The 20308-nt window shown below is 42.9% G+C and overlaps 1 protein-coding gene across 1 annotated transcript in view; it reads right to left on the bottom strand.

Annotated features, from left to right (window-relative positions):
• The window catches only part of PAPPA (pappalysin 1), a 247286-nt gene that overhangs the window by 209457 nt on the left and 17521 nt on the right, over window positions 1–20308 (bottom strand). Inside the window, exon 2 of the mRNA XM_003264052.4 lies at window positions 3402–4464. Coding sequence (XP_003264100.2) covers window positions 3402–4464 — 1063 coding nt within the window. The remainder of the gene's footprint in view (window positions 1–3401; window positions 4465–20308) is intronic.

Below are 20308 nucleotides of genomic sequence, written 5' to 3'. Positions count from 1 at the left end.
CTACTGTGTGTCTCTAAATTTACAAATCAGAGTTTCTTATGTTTCTATATGACTTTCCCGCTAAAGTGGAAGCCCCTCAATGGCGAGGAACATGTCCAACTCATTGCAACACCCCCAGTGAAGAGCAGAAAGGCTGGTGGGATAGACATGCCCAATAAATGCCTGTTAAAGAGAAGAGAAGCAGTCAATATTTGGTTTTCTGATATGAAATGGAATAAGATATTACTGTGCAGTGCTCAACCCCACGACCACAAGGCCACCGTCTCCACCAGAACTATAATCCCACCTATGGCCTCATTATACATGGTTATCAGTACTGACTTGCATGCTTCTGGTGAAGGGTAGCTCACTCACCCACAGACAAAGCCCTCCCCAAAAAGGACCATTCTGACTGGAGGTGATATCGTCTACTACTCAGCTCAAAGCTGCCTCCTGTAATTGCAACACTCTAGTCCCAGCCATGGCTTAGAAACCATATAGAATAATTCTGCGACTTTCACACAGGATAGGCCTTCAGAGCTTGAAATGTATGTGTCATGACCATGTAATCATGACCCTCTCTCCCTCCCTATCTCCCTCCCTCTCTCCCTATCTTCCTCCCTCCCTCCTTCCCTTCCTTTTTTGTTTAAATTCACAAAGCAAAAATTTATCTGCAACCTTCCACAGGTTTCTCTCTGCACATAGGAGAGCTGATTCGGCCAGAACCCAGAAAACCCCAGCCTCACCAACAGATGACACGTGACCTGGTGGGCCTCACCCAGGGCACACAGCTTTCCAAGCCAGCAAACAAACAAGCCCTGGTCACAGCGGTCATAGCTGGCACATGGTCGCTCACAGACACTCTGGGCATGCATTCCCGTGACTTAGAAAAGAGGAGGCCTTTGGAACCTGCCAGTGTGGTCTGCTGATTGTGAAGTGTCTGGAACCTGGGGCCCCATGGCCACTCCACACCAGCATGGTGCTCTACAAAGGCCAGCTGCTCTTCATCCTGTCTCAATGATACACAGTTTTTTTTTTTTCCCAAAACTTTAGTAGCACCACTCTCCCTATCACCTGTCTTTTAATTTTGCCTCTTATTGTTCCTTAGATTAAAAAATATCCTCCTTCCATGGGAGGTTTGGACCTAGTAGTCTTGAGTTTGAATCCAGGCTATCCATTTATTAGCAGAGTGAGCTTAGGTAAGTCCCTTCATCTTTCTGAATCTTGAAATTTTCAAAGCAAAACAGGGCTAAGCGTACCCACTTTCCTGGCACTTGGCAGGTGCTGCATAAACATTTGTTGCATGAATGAATGAGCAAATAAATTGATGTACAAATGAATGAATGACTTCCAATTATGCCCATTCTACCCCACACCCACTCTGAGCAGGAACAGAGGTACCTCTTGGGAGTCTAGTTTAGTGGAGCACACTGATCATAGACTTGCACTTGTGATTTAGCCTAATGATTTTCTTGACCCATGAACTTAGCTAAGTCCTCCACTCTCTAAGTTTCCTCCATTTCCCATCAGTCAAATGTGAATGTTAACCTCTGGGTTGACTCCCTTGCCAAGTTTTGGAAAGGCCCAAGTGAAAGCAGAGATGACAATGCACTGTGACCTAGAAGAGACTGGTCACACACCAAGGCTTCTCCTCACATGGGCTGCTCATGTCTTGGAGCCAAGGTGAGAGTCCAGGGGCCCTCCTGGTGCTGGGAAGCTGAGCTGAGGTGCTTTCTGACTTGCTGCCAGGCAGGGCATTCTCCTGCCAGCATCCTCATTCCTTTGCACATAGGTATTTTGTTCATGCACGGGAGGCCCTTGCTCTTTTGAAAGAGACATAAAGAGTCAGCAGAAAACCTGCAGAGGTCGGCAAATGTGCTCGAGCCATCAGCAAGTCCAGGGTCCTGTGTGTTGGACAGAATAGAAAATTTCAGTGTGAATCTGGGAAAAACAAGAAAGTGGATATTGATGGTCTCTCAGGCTTGAATCTAGTTCCTCCAGGTCCCACATTTAATACAGGTTACCCTTGAGTTCACCTTTGGGCTCTACTTTTGGATTACTGGTTATAATTGATAGCAATGGCAGAGGCTAAGTGAGGCATTAGACTGAAAGCCCCCTTTTCTGTCCTCTTTTTAGCAGTAGATGAGAAATTCCCTCTGCCTGGAGTGTCTTCCCTTCTTCCTCCACCCAATTTCTGATGTCAAAATTATACCTATTCTTTTTTCAGGTAAATTTTATTGTGTAAATTTAAGGTAGACATGATGTTATGGGAAACATATAGATAGCAAACAGTTTACTATAGTGAAATAAATTAACATATCCATTATCTTAAGTCACCCATTTTCTTTTGGTTTTCTGCCAAAAGTACTTAAAATCTGGTTATTTAGCATGAATCCCAAATACAGTTCAACCTTATTTCCTATAGTCCTCATGCTATACATTAGCCCTCTAGATTTGCTCTATTATACCAAATGTATTGATCTTGTTGTTCATTAGATCTCTAGATTTGTTCTAACATCCTTCAAATTAGAGCTATTCTTGAAGACCTTGCTCAAATGTCACCTCTCTCAAGAAGGCTTCCCTGATATAGTCAAGCTGCAAATCAACTTTTTCTCTTTGATCATCTAGGGCACTCCCTAAACACAGCACACTACCTTTCATTAGACAAGTAATGACACACATACTATTGAGAATTAATGATGTGCTGTAAGAGAGTGTACTTTATATGTCTTCTCTCTATCAATCCTCAGAGCAACTTGACAAAATAGGTACCATTATTTTCCCCATTTTACAGATGAAGAAACAGCTTCTAAGAAGTTACAAAATGAAGAAGTCACAGAAAGCTGAGACCATGGGGCCAGGTTGTCTAGCCCCATGTGACCCCAGCTCTTTGATCCTGTCCACCAGAACTTTCTGTGATGACTGAAGTGTTTCATATTGCTTTGTCAGTATGGTAGCCACTAGTCCCATGTGGCTAGAGTACTTGAAATGTGGCTAATGCAACTCAGGAATTGGATTTTGAGTTTTATTTAACTTCGACTGATTTAAATTTAAGTAGGCACATGTTGCTAGGAACTACCACATTGGACTGTGCAACTCTCACCCACTCTATGTGATACAATACAACAGATATTTGTACTCAGCTCATATCACTCAATTTGAACTCTGGGCTCTTTGAGAAAACAGGGCTCTCAGGCTTCCCTCATGGCTCATTGTAGGCACTCAATAAATATTTTTATAGTAAACTGTATTTGCCTATGGTCTCCACGATGACCTGAGTAAAAGACTTGCCTCAATCGTGAAGCTGCTGGTTGAACTGGAAAATCCCCATATCACCCATGGGCCTCAGATGCCTTATCTATAATATGGAGGACATCAAGTTCAACTTTCAACTGGGCATCTTTAGCCCAGTAAAGTCTTACCTGTGTGGAGAGTCGGGGTCAAAGCAAGTCTGAGTGACATTGGTGATTTCAGGGTCACAGCACTCTCCACCATCAAAGTTGAACCGTTCATAGTTGCAGTCCATGTCACACACCCCATTCTGCTGCTTCTTCATGAAGGCAGGGTGGCGCAGGTGGCGGCAATCCCCACCGTCATGGCCGGTCAGTGTGTGGTTGCACTCGGGGTCACAGTTCTCATCCCCAATCTTGCTGATGTCACAGTTGGCCAGGATGAGGCGGCGGCGAAGGGAGGAGTTGCTCACCTCCAGCATGTCCAGCTCCCAGGAGATGTTGTAGTGCTTGAAGGCCTCAGCCAGCTGATGGTGCTGGAAGTCCACCTGCTCGTGGGTCACTGTTGGGTTCTTATGATCATCTTCATAGAGGTTGACCACGCGGTAGCGCACCACCTTGGGCTGGCGGAAACTTGGGAGCTGATTGTAGCTGGCAATGACCTCTGTGTTGTCACACAATGTCTGTCCACACAGAGGAGGCTCCAGACTCGTGTCCAGCAGAAAGCCGTGGGCATTGCTGAATTCCACTTTGGGGCTGCTGCCATCCTTCATGGGGGACCAGGCATGCTTCACATTGTCCCAGTTCTCCTGGAGGAGGAGCTGAGGTAGAGCAGTGTGGGCGCCATGGGTTTCCATGTCAGACAGTATCTCCCGCTGAGTCCTGGCCACCTTCCACAGACTGAAGTGCTCGATGTAGCCCCGGTAGTTGTGATTCAGGGCACTGCCCCCTAACATGAGCACTTTGCACTTCTGGGTCAGTGGGCTGAATATGCCACCCACTTGTTCCCCAGAGGTGGCCACCTGGGCACCATTCACATAGAGCTTCATGAACTGCCCATCATAGGTGGCAGCTAGGTATACCCACTGGCCTGGGAGGTAGCTGCGGTGGGCATTGATGGTGGTCACTTGCCGGGCTCGGTCTGTCTTCAAGGAGAAAAAGTAGCGTGGGTCTCTGTTTTCTTGGTCACTGATGGTGTGAATGCCCACGACCCATCCTCGGTCACGTGAGGTATAAGAACATTTGTCATACAGCCCTATGTGGCCCCAAAAGAGAAAGATGAATAAATAAAGGATGGAAAAGAAGGGGGGGTTAAGTTATTTTTCTCTGATAAAATTTGTATCAGGTTATCCTAGACTCATCGCTTTCCAGCTGCTCTGTGGGATCCTAGCAGTTGCTAATGGTGCCTCTGGGACCACCTCAAGGGCAATGCAAGGGCTGGAGGAGCTGAGAGAATGAGTAAGTTGGGTTTGGGGCATTCTCATCACAACTTTAACCTGTGAAGTTTAACTTTTATTGGTTTTGAATATGAAGCATACAAGAAAGATTTTTGTTTGAAGAAAGGGTACTTCATCTAATGAAGATGTTGCAACAACAGCAGCAATAATAATAAAAATCTGAAAACCATTTTCCAAAGCTGTTGGATGGGGAAGAGGACTTTGTAATTAAGAGGGTATTTTAAGTGTAAGATAATATACGAGGTGAAAGGAGAAACAGGGAGAGATGATAATGAACAGAAGATGCTCATTTAGAAGGGAGGTCCCTACCATAGTTACCAGAACTTTGAGTGTACATCTGCCATTAGCAGTCATTAAGTGATCAGTGGCATTAAATTGTCAGAAAAGTTGGGGTATAAAAGTGAGGGTCAGGAGCTGAAAAGCTGGAACTTCATTCTCTAACAGGAATCTTGCTATTTATCCCCAAAGAAAGAAAACACACTTCAGAGCTAAACTAGAAAGGTTTTCAAAGATCATCACCTCCAAACCCTTTGTTTGACAGGTGAGAGAGCTGAGTCCCAGAGAATGGAAGGCATTTGTTAAGTCACAGAGTCATTGACAGTTCCCCTGCGTCCTGATTTAGCTTTCTTCTTACACTGATGCCTCTCTCTCTATATATATATACATACATATATGTATATAGCTAGATAGATAGACAGATAGATAGATATAGATACATATATACACACACACATATATAATGAGTGCCTTCTTAACATAAATTGGGTATGCCTACATAATAGTTAAAAATAATGAGCGAAATCTCCCAAGCCTCCATGGCAGGCCAGGCATTGTGCTAAGGTCTGTATATGCATTAACTTAATCTATGTAATATCCCTAAGGTGGTGACATTAAGTTTCTCATTTAACTGATGAGAATATGGAAGTTAAAGGAGATAGAGAGACAGGTTGAAGGTCAACTGCTTGGTAAGTGGATCCTAGATCCATCAGACCCTTGGATTCACTGTCCTAGGCACTAATTCTATAGCAACTCCCCCTGCCTCACCAAAATCATCAGGCATCTGGGCTATGCCACCTACCTGGGGCATGTCACAAATTTGAGTTCAATATTTGAGGAAGTTCCAAGCCAAGAATCTCTATAGTTACTCTGGGAACTCCAGGAAGTAGGTTAGCAGATTCTCTCTGGATCTAATTATCTTTATGCTCACCAACCCCCATTTCCTAGCCTTTCTGGAATATACCCAGTGTCCTTGGCACAGACAAAGCTGTTGGATGGGGAAGAGGACTTTCTAATTAAGAGTGTATTTTAAGTGTCAGATGATGTATGAGGCCAGGTGGGAGAAGAAAGAGAGGGAGAGGAGAGTGAATAAAAGATGCTCATTTAGAAGGACAGTGACTAGCCTCAGCTGGAGAATTGTTGCAGTCACCATAACTCTGGGAATTCACCTGCCATAAGTGCTCATCAAATGAGCAAGGAGAGCTTCCAGCAAAATCAATAGAGGAGGCCCACAGTCTTCACTCTTCTGTGGGCAGTGGGAGCTTAGAATTGGTGTAAATCTCTTTGTTAGTGGCTGACATGGCCAGCAGTCTTGGCCCAGCATCTATGCCAATCTACACCTCTCCTCCCACTTCCTGCTCAACCGCTTTTCAGGAAATGGCCAGAGTCTCCTTACAAAGTCATCCTGCTCTTACCATCAGGACAACCTTAGTGAAGCACCAAATGCCTCCTCTGGTGTCCTCTGGGTCCTGATTCTCTATCTGGTAAAGGAGAGGGTTAAGTGAGGTTCTGTGTCACATACTAGGTCCAAGTCTGATTTTCTTTATTCTAGATTTCCCAATGACTAGCATGCAAGGTACCTCTTTCAAGAAGTTCTTCCTGACTGCCCTGTGAATAGTGATTATGCTCTTCTTTGAACTCTTTTTATTTTTAGGAAACTTGACACGTGCTCTTTGGTTTTGGAGTTGCCTGTGTTCTCACCATTATCCCTTCTCTGCAAAACTGTATTCTTCTCAAGAGCAATGGTTGTGTCTGTGTCATTCCAGTAACCTGTCCAGCACCTTGCTACAGCAGGCATGGGAATGATTCTAAATAGAGCAGGAGACGAGAAAGGGTAGGGATTTTAAGGACAAACAGAATCAAAGGCATTAATTTATGTCTCTGTGACTAAAGTAGAGGGAGAATCAGAGAATAAAATGTATTCTTGGTAAAGTAGAAAGATCAGGATCTTTGCACTCAGGGTAATTTACTTTGAATTTTGATGACAGCAGTTACTACTTGTACATATTGGGCAAAATCACTTCACCTCTAAGCCTTAATTCCTTCATCTGTATCTCTAAATATATTGTCATACTTGAAAGACATAGTGAATATGACATCCTCCGCATACAACGGCTGTCCAAATGAGAGATCATTGTTAAGATGCTGGAGGGTTCAGGGGTGATGCAGAGGATGAAAAGGAGGGAGGAAATGATGGGAAACAAAATAGAAAGGCCAGAAAGAGAGGGTACCCTGGAGGCATCTTGCCCGATATATCAAGAAGGAAGGCTCAAAAAAGCCCCGGTCCTCCTCAAACCCACTGGCAAACCCTTCTTAGAAATCATAGATCCCGTCAGCTTAGATGATATCATGAGACTACATATTAAAAGCTGCCTCCCCACTGACTCCTTCAAAAGCCTAAGATCCAACTCCAGATTTGAAGTGAGTTGCCCCAGATCTATCTGTTGCTGCCCGTTATGGAACCAGTTGAGAGCAGAGGTTCCTGGAGCCACGACATTCATGTCCTTCCCCACCTCTTAGCTCACCTTCTCTCTCTTTCCCAGCTAACCCTATCCCTCATGAAAAAAATGAATGGCCTTCTAATGAGAAAATTAAAATCTAAAACAAGATCCTTTTTCCCTTTCTCTTTCTCTGTCTCTCTCTCTCTGCAGGTTTTTATTTTGCCAGGGGCTCCCAGTCCCTGGTTTTCCTGTTGCCTTTGGAAGGCAGCTAGCCTGGTTAGCAAGGTAAAATGTTTACACATCTGTAGGGTGCTCTCAGTTCAGAACCTTGCTGGGGCTTGGGACCCAGGCTCAGGCCACCTCCGTTTGCAGTTGAGAGAAGGGGGAAGAAGTGAGAAAAGGCAGATTCTGCAAAAGAGCTAAGGAATAAGGGGTGGCTTAGCCATGGGAGGCAGAGAGGAAGGGCAAAGAGAGGTTTTCAGTGGAACCAAAAAAAACACATTAAGGGAAATGAGAACCTTGAAGCAGCAGCTTCACAAGTTCAGAGGGAAATATTTACCTGGAGTATAAGTAGTGAAAGAAAATCACCGAGCTTCAATAAGGTTGGGGGTGTATGGTGGCAATGGGGTTTTATTTCTATATGAAAATAACTTAATCAACAGTAGTCTTATTTTAGGGTCTGAAAGGGAAGCATCGCTGTACCACCAGCTCAGAACCAAAAGTTTGGCACCAGAGATAGGAGCTTGACTTGCCAGGTAACCTTCCCTGGGACAAGTCATACCACCTCCTTTATGCTGAACCTAATTTCCCTTCTCTGTAAAAGGAGGGGTCTGGATAAAAATGATCCCTTGCTAGAATTTAAGAGCTCTTTTGTTCACTGTTAGAATGGTTCCTTGTAAGGAGAAGGTGCTCAAAAATATGTGTTGATTTGAATTAGATGCCTTATGTCATTCCCAACTCTTGCATGCTTAGGTTCTATCTCCTCTGAGGATCTCTATACAAGACACAAAATGCTGTTCTCTGGAGGACACAAAAGAACCCCCACATCTCCACACTGCCCTTCCTCACAGTTCTCCATAAAGATAGAGGCATAGTACAAAAAAAAATGGTGCAAATTTGTCTGAAGTCAGCACCATCTGTGTGGGACTAGAGCATGATCCCGGGGATATAGACCCATGTGGCAAGATGGAAGGCCACATGCAATTCTGCACACAATCTACATATAATTAGCGTATGTCCATCTCAATGCTATAAGCACATAGAACTAGACAATGAAAGCGTGCAAGAGCCCTTTTACAGTATACTGTCTGGGTACACTGCACAGAGGAAGAGGTTGAGGTGCAGCAGGAAAGGAGCCTGCCATGGTCCTCCTGTTAAGGAATCATTCCTGGAACCCCGGCCAGCTGACCTTTCTAATGCACCCTATCTTCCTGCAGCTAGGCTGGATGTGAAAAGCGTTCCATAGGCCCCCAGAAGCTTGATGTCTATTTTTTTCATTGCCTCTTTTTCTTCTCATCTACTCATTCAATCTCATCCCAGAAAGGAAGAACATCCACAAAGGAGAAAAGCTCAAAGGCATGGAAAGAGTCTCTCAGAACCTTGGCTAAGGCTGTACAGAGTGTGGGAGAATACTCTGGGCATTAGGGGTATTCTCTAAAGATCATCATGGTAAATACTTCCCCAAGACAAGTCTGTCTGACGACCCCATGCCACCCAGGCAACAACAAATCTTCCTCCTGTATATTCATCATACTTCTCCCCATCCTAAAACTGCCTCATCACTGAGTAATTACTCATTCAAGATCTGTGCTTTCCACATATGTGGCTGTTTGCTTCATTTATAAATGCCCAACATCCAACCCGAAATCTGGTATGTTGTAAGTGCTCTGTAGAGTTTGTTATTGAAAGTTAAAAATAAAGAAAGGGAGCGGGGGGATACTTCCCTATTTCTGCCTTCTCTATAAGAATATCTTACTCTTTATTGAGAACTTACTATCATTTACTCTACGTTAATTATCTTGCTTCATCTTCACAACAAGTCTATCAGCATTGCTCCCTCTTCAGGGTAGACTGAGGCTCAGAGTAGGGAAATGGTTGCCCAAAGCAACACAGCTCAGAATCCAGGTCTATAGAATTCCCACACCCAGGCTCTTAGTCATGGTCACTACATTAAGTGCCAAAGGCCAAATGTTTTGTTGTAGGCTATTTAAAGGTATGGCCTCCTCTGGAAATACTTCTGTAAGTTCTGCAGCACCCACACAAGCAAGGTGAATTGAATTGAAAGCCAGGAGACTGCTGTCTTTATCATTCTTCTGTAGGGACCTAAACAATTAACTAAGAATTGATGGTTCTTTATTACCAAAGAGTAATCTATTCCACTGGGCTCACCCCACTTGGCTAGAACCCAAAGTTTGTCCAGGCATAGTTGTCCATCTGGAGTGCTTCCTTGAGCTTGTCCTTCGACATCCGATTTCCGTTACCAGCCTACCTGCCTGATGGTTTCTGACTCAGGTTTCCTCTAACTTCCAATGTCTATACTGATTTTTCTTCCCAAGCTTGCTGCCACGCTCTTGGCTGCCTCCCATTTTCCTTTTCATTGTGATGGACGAAATTGTGTTCCACCAAATTTCATATGTTAAAGATGTAACCCCCAGTACCTTGGAATTTAACTGTATTTGGAGATACAGTCTTTGAAAAGGTAATTAAATTAAAGTGAGGTGATATGGCAGATCCTAATCCAATTTGACTGGTGTTCTTATAAGAGGAGAAAATTAGGACACAAGTAGTACAGAGAAAAGACTATGTGAAGATACAAGGAAAAGATGACCATCTAGAAACCAGTGAGAGAGAGAGAGAGAGAGAAAAAGAGAGAGAGAGAGAGAGAAAAAGAGGGAGAGAGAGAGAGAGGTCTTGGAAGAAACAAACCTGGCTGACACCTTGATCTTGGACTTTTGATCTCCAGAATTTTAAGAAAATAAATTTCTGTCGTTTAAGCCAGCCAGGCTGGGGTCCTTTGTTATGACTGCCCTAGCAAACCATCATTCAACAAGTTTTCTAGACTCTCCCACTGAAATTTTTCTAAAATCTATCTTATCTCCTAATGCCTGTTCCCAGTTCAGAATTTTTCTCGTTACAATGCAATGTCTCAATTTACTCAATTGCTGTTTTGAGTAGAGCAAGGTGTATTAGAAAGATAGCAAAATTGGTGGTGTGTTCATCACATACAGGAAACATTCCTCACTGGGGAGGGGGGTTTTGCGTTTCTGAATCACCTGCTGTGTGTTGGGCATGTGGGCAGCAACTTCCCTCTCAAGGTGTCTCCTAGAATCCTCACAGTGATCTGCTACAATAGGTACTATTTACAGATCAGAAAACTGGAAAGTCAGAGAGGCGAGGTCCCCTGCCTAAAGTCCCACAGCACTAAGGGGTAGGAAAAGCTGGAATTCGAGTCTCCTGATTTCAAATTTGAAAGCTCCCCCACAGCTGAGGGAGACTCTAGCTATGCTTTCTTTCTGTGGTCTTGCCTAGGATGTTTTCCTGGGAAGCTTTAAGTCAACATAAAATTATCTCTGATAACATTTGACTTTCTGCCATCACTGTCTGGGGGCAGTGGGGCGGAGATAATTAGCAAAGGATGACAATTTATATGCAATTCGTATTATTGTTTGTTCTCTCATTGGGAGAGTAGATATGGAAGGAGAAAAAACTCTACCAGGACATTTCTGCTGTGAAAAAGTGGTATTTTTAAATAAATAATGATAATAACAAACACTTTCTGAAAGCCTCTATTTAGTAGTCTCTTTACTAAGCACAGACTAAGTGGGATTTATTAGTATTGTTTTGACAGATAAGGAAACTAAGATGTAGAGAGGTTAATTGATTTTCCCTCCAAGGATCCCAGCGAGGGATTGGGAGAATCACCATTCTAACTCTCATCTCTGTCGCTACAGAGCCAAAGCTCCCCACCAAGATGCTTTCCATGGTGGATTGGTGCTCTCAATCCACCATGAAGGCTCTATGTCTAGGTCTGCCATGCTGTGCTGTGGTCCCTGGGTGAATAACTCCCTACTCTGGGCTTCCTCACTTCCTTTCCTTAGGATATGAGAGTGTTAGACCACATGGTCACAGAGGTCCCTTCCATCCACATTCTGTGACTCCAAGATCCCAGCGATTCCAGGTATCCCAGCCTTGGTTCCCCCTGTGGGAGATGTAAGGTCATTGCGGGGCAGGGTAAAAGGCAGTTTCAGACCCTTCAATTAAAGGATGCCCACTAGCTGTGGGATATCTGCCAGGAGAATACAAGCAGAGGTGAGAGGATGAGGGGATGAAAGGGGGAATTTAGGTCAACAATCTGGTTTCTTTCATGAGGCTAAAAAAATTAAAAGCTAAAGGTTGGAGCTTGTCCCTTTTTTGTTTTGTTTTGTTTTGCTTTCCCTTCCATGATTTAATCGCTAGTATCAAAGCCACAGAGGAATGCTTGAGAGAGCAATCCTATGGAAAGCTTTTATGTGTCCAGAGGACAGTGATTAAAACAGACAGATTTGGGTTAAGTATACCCATGGTCCCTGCACTTGGTTCAGTCGGGGGGAGACCCACCAAAATGACCTGGAGGACTCAGCACCATCAGGCATTCAGAGGAAGGCTGGGATGTCACCGAGGAGGGTACCTGGGGGACTGCTCCTCAGCATCCTCATCCCTCCGGGTCCACCCTGGGTCAAAAGATTTGCCTTAGGCTCAGTGGAAGGAGGAGGCTTAAAGGGAGACATACAGGACTGGAGGATTATACCAAGTTATACTGGGTTCTGGCCATCTCTGTGTCTTGTTCAAGAGAGGCAGGAGCATTGAAAGTAACCACATGGAACAATTCTCAAGGTCAGGGTTAGCTCAGGTGTTTCCCATGTGTTGACCATGCAAGTGTAGGAGGAGGACCAGATTTCCCTTTGCAGGATGGCATGGAGCAGTAGAATGAAAACCCTTGATGGCACCTGTGTCTGCTCTCCTGCCTATATTCTTCTTGCTTGCCAGGAACTGTTATCTGAAAGCACCCTGACTAAATGGGTCTGTTCATCTTTTTTACTAGCTGTGTGACATCAGACAAGTTAATTCACCTCTCTGAACCTTAGTTTTCCCACATGTACACTAGGATGAAGAATCTTATCCTGTATACTTCGCAGATGTCTTCTGAGAAAAGAGATAAATGTATGCATATTTCCTTGTAAACTATTTAAGGCTATCCAGATGTGAGGCAAACTTGAGAGTAGTACGCCTGAGGGTTCCTGAAACCCGTAAGTTTTAATAATACACAGACTTATGTGGTGCATTTGGGATGGCAAACTGCTCTTGAGGGCTCAAGGTGCACCTGTAATTCCCTCTGGCTCTTGTGTCTCCAGCCTTCCTCCTTTGCTCATGTGTAAGCACTCTGCATGGACGTAGAAAGGTTGGGGGATTACAGGCCAGTAAATCTGAGTTCAAATGCTGGCTTTGCCATTTACCAGCTATGGATGGGAAAGTCAGGGCTCCTTTCCCAGTATTAGTCTCCCCATCTGTAAAATGGGGATGATACATCTTTCTCTGACAGTTGTAGTGGGGGAGCTAATGAGAAAACAAATGTGACAGCACTTGGCACATGGCCACTGGCAACAAAACAAGTGTTACAACACATGGACAGTGGCGTGAGGCTGATCTGTGTATCTCAGCTCTGCTCCCTGTTAGCTGTGTAGCCTTGGGCAAAATCTCTTTATCTCCTTGATAGTTTCCTCATATGTAAACTGATAATAACAAATACTTAATAAATAGTGCCATTTTGAGGATTTAGTAAGAAAATCCAAGGGCTCATTTGCATAGAATGGGATTGTTTTAAAAAGCTACACTTTTTAAAAATGTGTGTTAATAATAAATACCTTTCCGGCCAGGCAAGGCGGCTCACGCCTGTAATCCCTGCACTTTGGGAGGCTGAGGTGGGCGGATCACCTGAGGTCAGGAGTTCAAGACCAGCCTGGCCAACATGATGAAACCCTGTTTCTATTAAAAATACAAAAAATTAGCTGGGCATGGTGATGTATGCCTGTAATCCCAGCTACTCAGGAGGCTAAAGCAGGAGAATCACTTGAACCCGGGAGGCAGAGATTGCAGTGAGCCGAGATCGCGCCACTGCATTCCAGCCTGGGCAACAAGAGCGAAACTCTGTCTCAAACAAACAAACAAACAAAAAATAATAAATATCTTTCCTTTTTTTATTACCCCCTTTTTGTGCTGTTAAACACACACATAAAGTTTCCTTTCTGACACTGTTCTCTGAAATGAAGATGCATGTTTATTGCTCTCTTTTTTCACATATTGTTGATGAAATCAGTGCATACAAAATTGGTGCACATCAACGTAAGAAAGGAAGTGGGGAAGGATAAAAAAAAAAGACCAAGGAGAAAGAAGAGGTGGGGGATGGGGTTAAAGAAGTACACTATAACAATATGAACTATTGTTCATCCTTGAAAGTTGCACAGCACAAACCAGATCCTGGTGGACTAAGCAGGGCTGATGTTGGGGCTGTCTTGGAAGAGAGATCTTTCCTTCGGTCATTTTAATGACTTGAGAATCTACAAGCTCCTCTCTCCACTCACTCATCAAGCCTTGGAGACAATGATACCACTTGCCAGAAAATGGTCAAGGACCAGTACATCCTGCTGTCATACCCTGCATGGCAGCCCCAAGACTGACCCTTCACCATTCATTGAATTAGGCAGAGTCAGGGCTGGAAGTTCTCTTACTGGTTATTTAATCATCCCCTTTCACACCTAACCTCATATTTGAATCATCTGTACAACATTTTAACAAATGACTGACCACTCATATTTCCAGACCAGTACAATGATTGGCAAGTAGAAAGCACCAACTAAGTTGACAAAATGCTTATATGTATGCATGCATTTAAGGGGAAATAAAGAAATGCATGTGAGGGTGTTTGCATGAGTGAAAGCACAGCAGACAGTCTGGTAGTGAATATGGGAGTGAATATGGTTGTTTTAAGTTCTGGCTCTGTGATGACCTTGAGGCAGCTCTGGTTGGAAGGATGTAATAAGACACTGTTCATAGAACACTTTTCAAAGTGCGTAGTGTACAATAAGCATCCAAGAAATGGGCATCATGAAGGATGTATGTGAGGAAAGAAAAACCAAATGCACATGGGAAGTATCAGAGAAATGAGACAGAATTGAAGGAGAGAACTGTTTCTAATAAGCTCAGAAACATATTTTACATGTCCCTGCAAAGCCACATGGACATGTCAATTTAATGTCACTAATAAAAATATTGGGGAGGGGGTCTTTCCTCTCAGTACTCCAGAGATCAAGACATTAATAGCCATTAATACTGTTGGAGAAGTAAAGGAAGCTCTCCTGATATGGTAACTTTCTCCCGGTTTTGCTATAATCAGACCTTGGCTCATCTTGTCAACTCCATTTCTCCAAGTTTTGCTATAATCAGACCTTGGGTCATCTTGTCAACTCCATTTTTATCTCTCTGTGTAACTTTGCTTGTGTGTATGTTCATGCACATAGGTTTAAAGTTTAAAAGAATATATCACATATTGCCTAGCATAATGGTGGCACTTAGTAGGTGCTCAACAGACTCTAACTGAATGAATGCTCTACATGTAGTTATGTGGATACTACAGCATTCTATCCACAAGTTCACAGATTAACAGGAGAGAGGGATATTTATCTTTCCAAGCTGGGGTGTGAGATATGATTTCAAATATCAACTCTGCTACCATGGAGCAGAGATTAGAGCAAGTCATAATTTTGGTCTGAGCTTTTCTTCTGTTACTTGGTAAAATGAACATCCTATTATGCACCAAAAAGGGTATGAAAAAACAAAGCTGGTGCTTAATGCATCATAATTACCATTATTGGAACACTCTTCTAACTGGCCCATGGTCCAGAAGTCTCATTGCTCCCTTATACAGCCTGTGAAGCATCACCAGATTCATCTTCCTAAAATCCTATTTTTCACTATTACCCCAAACAGACAAACTTCTTTCTCTGATGCTCTCAGAATAAAGACCAACATCAATTTTGCATTTCAGAAATTGGTCTCAACCTATCTCTGAATGTGTAGACAGACTCTGGTAAGATTTCCTTAGTTTGGCCCACACTGTTTCCTACAGGTGGAAATGTCTCCCTATTGTCCTTGTCCTTTCTCTTTTCTGATCTTCAAGGCAATACCAGTATTATTTCTTCCAGTAGACCTTCAGTCTTCATGAGTCTCCACCATCAGTGTATAAGTGTTGATGAGCACCTGCTATCTGGCACAGATGTAGTCAGTCTTTGACCCAGGCACCTTTCTGTACCAGCCCCAGGACACTTGGGCTGTTTCTTGATAGTTCACACACGTAGTTGTTGAGGGCACAGCCTCTCTTTTCTCCTGACTCTTTCTGAGGTCCTAATACTGTTTTTGGTTGTTTAGTTGTCGATCTAATTTTTTTTCATGGCAATCATCACTGTTGACAGTATGACTCATTTCTGAGGTCAACCTCCAATGGTTCTCTCCCCTACTCGACTGTAAGCCCCATGAGAGCAGACAGTACATGTCTATCGCCACCCTGTAGCACTATATAGAGTCTGTATCACCACCCTGTATCACTATATAGAACCCTCCATATAGTGGCTAGGACATAAATCCTCAATAAACACTCGCTGAATGGATAAATAAATGAAAGATTTATGTGCCCAAGGCTTGTGAGGAAACCTGATTTGGGTGGAGTTTTGGTTTCAAACAAGCTTTTCTTCTTCTTTTAAATTTGTATTATGTGTATTTGTATTTAATTGACAAAAATTATGTATATTAATACTGTACAACATGATATTATGAAATAAGTATACATTATGCAATGGCTGAACCAAGTTAATTAAGTATGCATTATCTTACATGCTTATTAGAATTTTTGTGGTGAGAACACTTAAAATCTATTCTCTTAGCAATTTGCAAGTGTGCAATAGTAACTATAGTCATCATGTTGTATAATAGATCTCTTGAAGTGATTCCTGCTGTCTAACTAAAATTGTGTATCCAGTTTTCAAATGCTCCTCTTGGTACTGGAGGACGCCCCGATTTAGAGGCAAGAGTGGGGGTTCTTGTTACATCATATAAGCCCCTTCAACGTCCTGGCCCTCGATTTTTCCATCTATATAATGGGAGGTTGACATCAGTGGTCATTAGGTTTGAATGTATAAATAGTGAAAGGAGTAACAGGGAGTTAGGAAAACAACTTAGTTGTGTGTTGGCGAGACTTTAGGCAAGTCACACTCTCTCTCAGGTGTCCATTTTCTTATTTGTGAAAGAAGATGACTGTGGTAAAATAAATTCTACCAGTTTTCTTGAAAATGCAGAGAAAAAAATTTCCATGTGGGGGGTAATAAGACATGAACTTGTGCTTTAATTTGCCACTATTAATCTTGGGCAAATTTCTTTTCATCCATGGTCACTTCATGACTTTCATAGGCTCCTTCCTCCAAAATTATGCTTTATGATTGCATTGTTATAAAAATAAATGTAATTGAGAGGCTGGATTCCTTACTTTAGATGTATTATTATTATATTATTTTTTCTTCTGATTCTAAAAGAAATTAATCTAAAAGAAATTAATTAATTCTAAAGGAAAGAATTAATCCATTTTTGTAGTTTAACAAAAGTACTGTAGACCTCAGGCACTGTGCCAACTGTGTCTAACAGATGAGTCACCAGCCTTGTTTTCATCTTTGGATCTCGGTTCCTCATCTGCTGAAGAGCATTGGGAGGAGGAGGCACTGAACACCTGTACCCATTCTAAGGAGCCAAGAGGAATGGGGAAGATTCCCACATGGGCAAGTCAAATGATGTAAATTTCATACCTGAGGCAGGCCTACAGCAAGTTGTATAAAAACACAGCCCACACAGTGTGGGCTGAGCTCTGAAGAAAAAGCTCCTCTCTCGGATGAGCCTGCCATCACCTCATCTTGGCCCACACAGCCTAGGGTAAGCCTTTCAGGAGAGAGATGGCAAAGGGAGATAAGAAAGGGACAAGGCCAGACAGGCAGATCTCCACTTTGCAGGCCTGGTGCCTTCCAGCATTACCCTTCTAGGCGGGGAGGGCAATGACAGCTGATGCTTACCAAGTGATTACTGTGTGCCAGGTATTGTGCGAAACTCTTTGCATAGATAACTCAGGTAACTCTCACAATAATGCAAGCAGGGAAATGTTATTATTATCACCATTTTACAGATGAGAAAACAGACTCAGAGAGTCCAAATAACTCACCTAAGCCTGAGTAACCTGTTGGCCAAGTGACAAAGATGGGGTTCAACCCCAAGCAATCAGACTCCAGAATTCACATTTTAACTTCTAAATATTTCTGCTTAGTCAGGGGAAAGCTGACTACACCAGGACAAGGGGCTGCTTTTAATGATAAATAAAGAGTAATAAAGCGAGTTCTATAGGAGAGGTACAAGCAAATAGAGCTCAGCAGAAAGACTGCTTGATTCTGACAAGAAGGTGCAGGGAAGTTTTCCTGGATGAGTCTCAAAAGAGCTGAGCCTTGCATGAGGTACAGGATTTGGGGAAGGAGAAGCTGGGCAAAGACTTTCTAGCACAAGGTGAATCATCAGCAATGGCAAGAGCTCTGAAGTCCACCTAAAGGTCACTCTCGAGATGAGAAAGATATTTGCTTTTGATGGGATTGAGGGTGCACAGAGTAACTGAGGGAAATGAAGTACAATGGCTGTCTGAGGCTAGATCACAAAGGGTTGTGAATGACATGCCAAAAGATCTAAAGTTTCTTCCATAGAAAAGAATGAATCTTTGGTGTTTTTTGAGGCAGTCCATGGGGGTGGGTGGGGATCATTAGCTGGGGATTATATGGTCTTCCTTTTGACAGTCACAGAGCTAACAGAGCCAGGACTAAAGTCTCAGGACTCCTGTCCAGTGCTCATGTGGCAATCTGGAGTCATTTAGCCTTAAGACTCATTAATGAAGAGGGTGAAATGTGAGCACAATTTCAAAGAGAGAGGTCTGATTACTAAATTTCTATTGTTTTGACATCCGTTAGAAAATCATAAATTATAAATAACTCAACTCAAAAAACCCTTTAAAGCTCTAAATGGATAAATAGTGTTTAGATGCTCTTTGGGGCTTCATAATTTAAATTTTGTTCCACTAGGTAGAAGGTGATTAGTTCAGCCTTGATCCTGGTCTCTAGCTGACCTTGAGCAAATGTCATCTACCTTCTGTCTCTTGGTTTCCCCATCTATTCAACTGAAGGAGGATGGAGAGTTGATCATCAGATCCCTTTATTTCCCTGAGAGTCTATCTCATAAACTCCTTGAAAGAAAGGGATTTTATCTCCTTTGACTTCATATCCTCAGTGATTAGCTTGAGATCTGATACATGGTAGACTCTGTAAAATATCGTGTAATTCATGGTACAAACTAAATTTTAAACTCAAAACTCCAGGGATCTTTAAGGGACTTTAAATCAAAAGTTTGGAAGCGGTGACCATTTTTTAAACAAAAAAGGCATAAAAACAAGCAGATCAGTAACCAGACAGGTTAGTACTTCCTCTGGCTGTAAAAGATGCTGAGGAACTGAAAGACTATGAAACAGAGAAGATTGATGAGGAGGAGGCCAAGAACACTGTAAGGTCAAGGGCGAAAACAAATGTGAAAAACATAGAGGGAGAAATACGTGTTTTAGGTAATTCAGTTTAATCAGAAGAATCCATGTAAGTCAGTGGTCCTCCATCAGTAGATTTTGCTCACAGGGAACATTTGGCAATGTCTACAGATATTTTTGATCATCACACTGGGGAGGAGGGTGTGGCTACTGTGTCTAGTACATAGAGGCCAGGGATGCTGTCAAACTCCACAACAAGGAATTATGCATTCCAAAATGTTAATAGTGCTGAGGTTGAGCATCCCTGCTGGAAGCAACGAGGGAAAGTTATGGTAGTAAACAATGCTTAGGGAGGAAGGTGAATGTGAGGCTACAGAATTTAGAACCAATCTAGAGAATCTAGAGAGGTTTATGGTGGAGGGGTTAGAATATGCACTCTCAAGATTGCTTCTACCACTGACTTGTGTGGACCTTGGGAAATTCACTTAACATTCCTCATCTTTCATCTGGAAAATTGCAGTAATAATAGTACCCGCCTCAGAGGGTCATGGTGAGGATTAAAGAGTTAATGTATGTAAAATTTTATGAACAGTGCCCGACACATATTATGCATTAAATATATTAGCTGTTATGCATAGGTAATAGGGAGCTACAGTAGACTCAAGTTCAAGAGAGCAGCAATAGCGGCTCCTCAGTCGATGATAACCTTAGAAACAGGCTTAGAGCTGCATGATTATCATGTGACTATTATATCCACCCAATTAATAATCCTTCTTCAATCAGCTTCTGCTTCAGATGACACTGCAGGCGGATGTGTCTGGGTTTGTCTTGCTGCCTGCAAGCAACTCCCTGTCTGGGCTTTGTCTCCTAGATATCCATAATGCCCAGGCCAGCATCTGACTGCCTCTCCAGTTCAAGCTTCCCATGGTTTCAATGAATAAGGGGAAGGAGATAGAGAAAGTCAGACATGAGGACAGACGGAAAGATGGAAAGGCAGGAAGCCTTCCGTGAAAGCTGCTGCCAGTGATACACACTGTTCATAGGGATTCCAAGTATAGAATCAGAGGCATGTTTCAGAGGCTTGTTTGAGCTACTGATACTGTTCTTTTGGAACCCTTGTTTGTAAACAGACATTTCTGCTAACACTGGGCTTTGTAAGGGTGGACAGAGTGGTGGGGGCGTTGAAAGTGGGGGTTGGAGAAAAAGGCAGGTTGTGTCCTAGAGCCTTAGACCATGTGTTTGTTGTTGAGAATACAAAGACCTCACTGTATTAAATGAAAATGC

Source organism: Nomascus leucogenys, chromosome 8, assembly GCF_006542625.1.
Source record: "Nomascus leucogenys isolate Asia chromosome 8, Asia_NLE_v1, whole genome shotgun sequence".
In the NCBI taxonomy this organism is placed as follows: Eukaryota; Metazoa; Chordata; class Mammalia; order Primates; family Hylobatidae; genus Nomascus; species Nomascus leucogenys.
The sequence above is the reverse complement of the archived record's forward strand: the minus strand, read 5'-3'. Positions and strand labels throughout refer to the sequence as shown.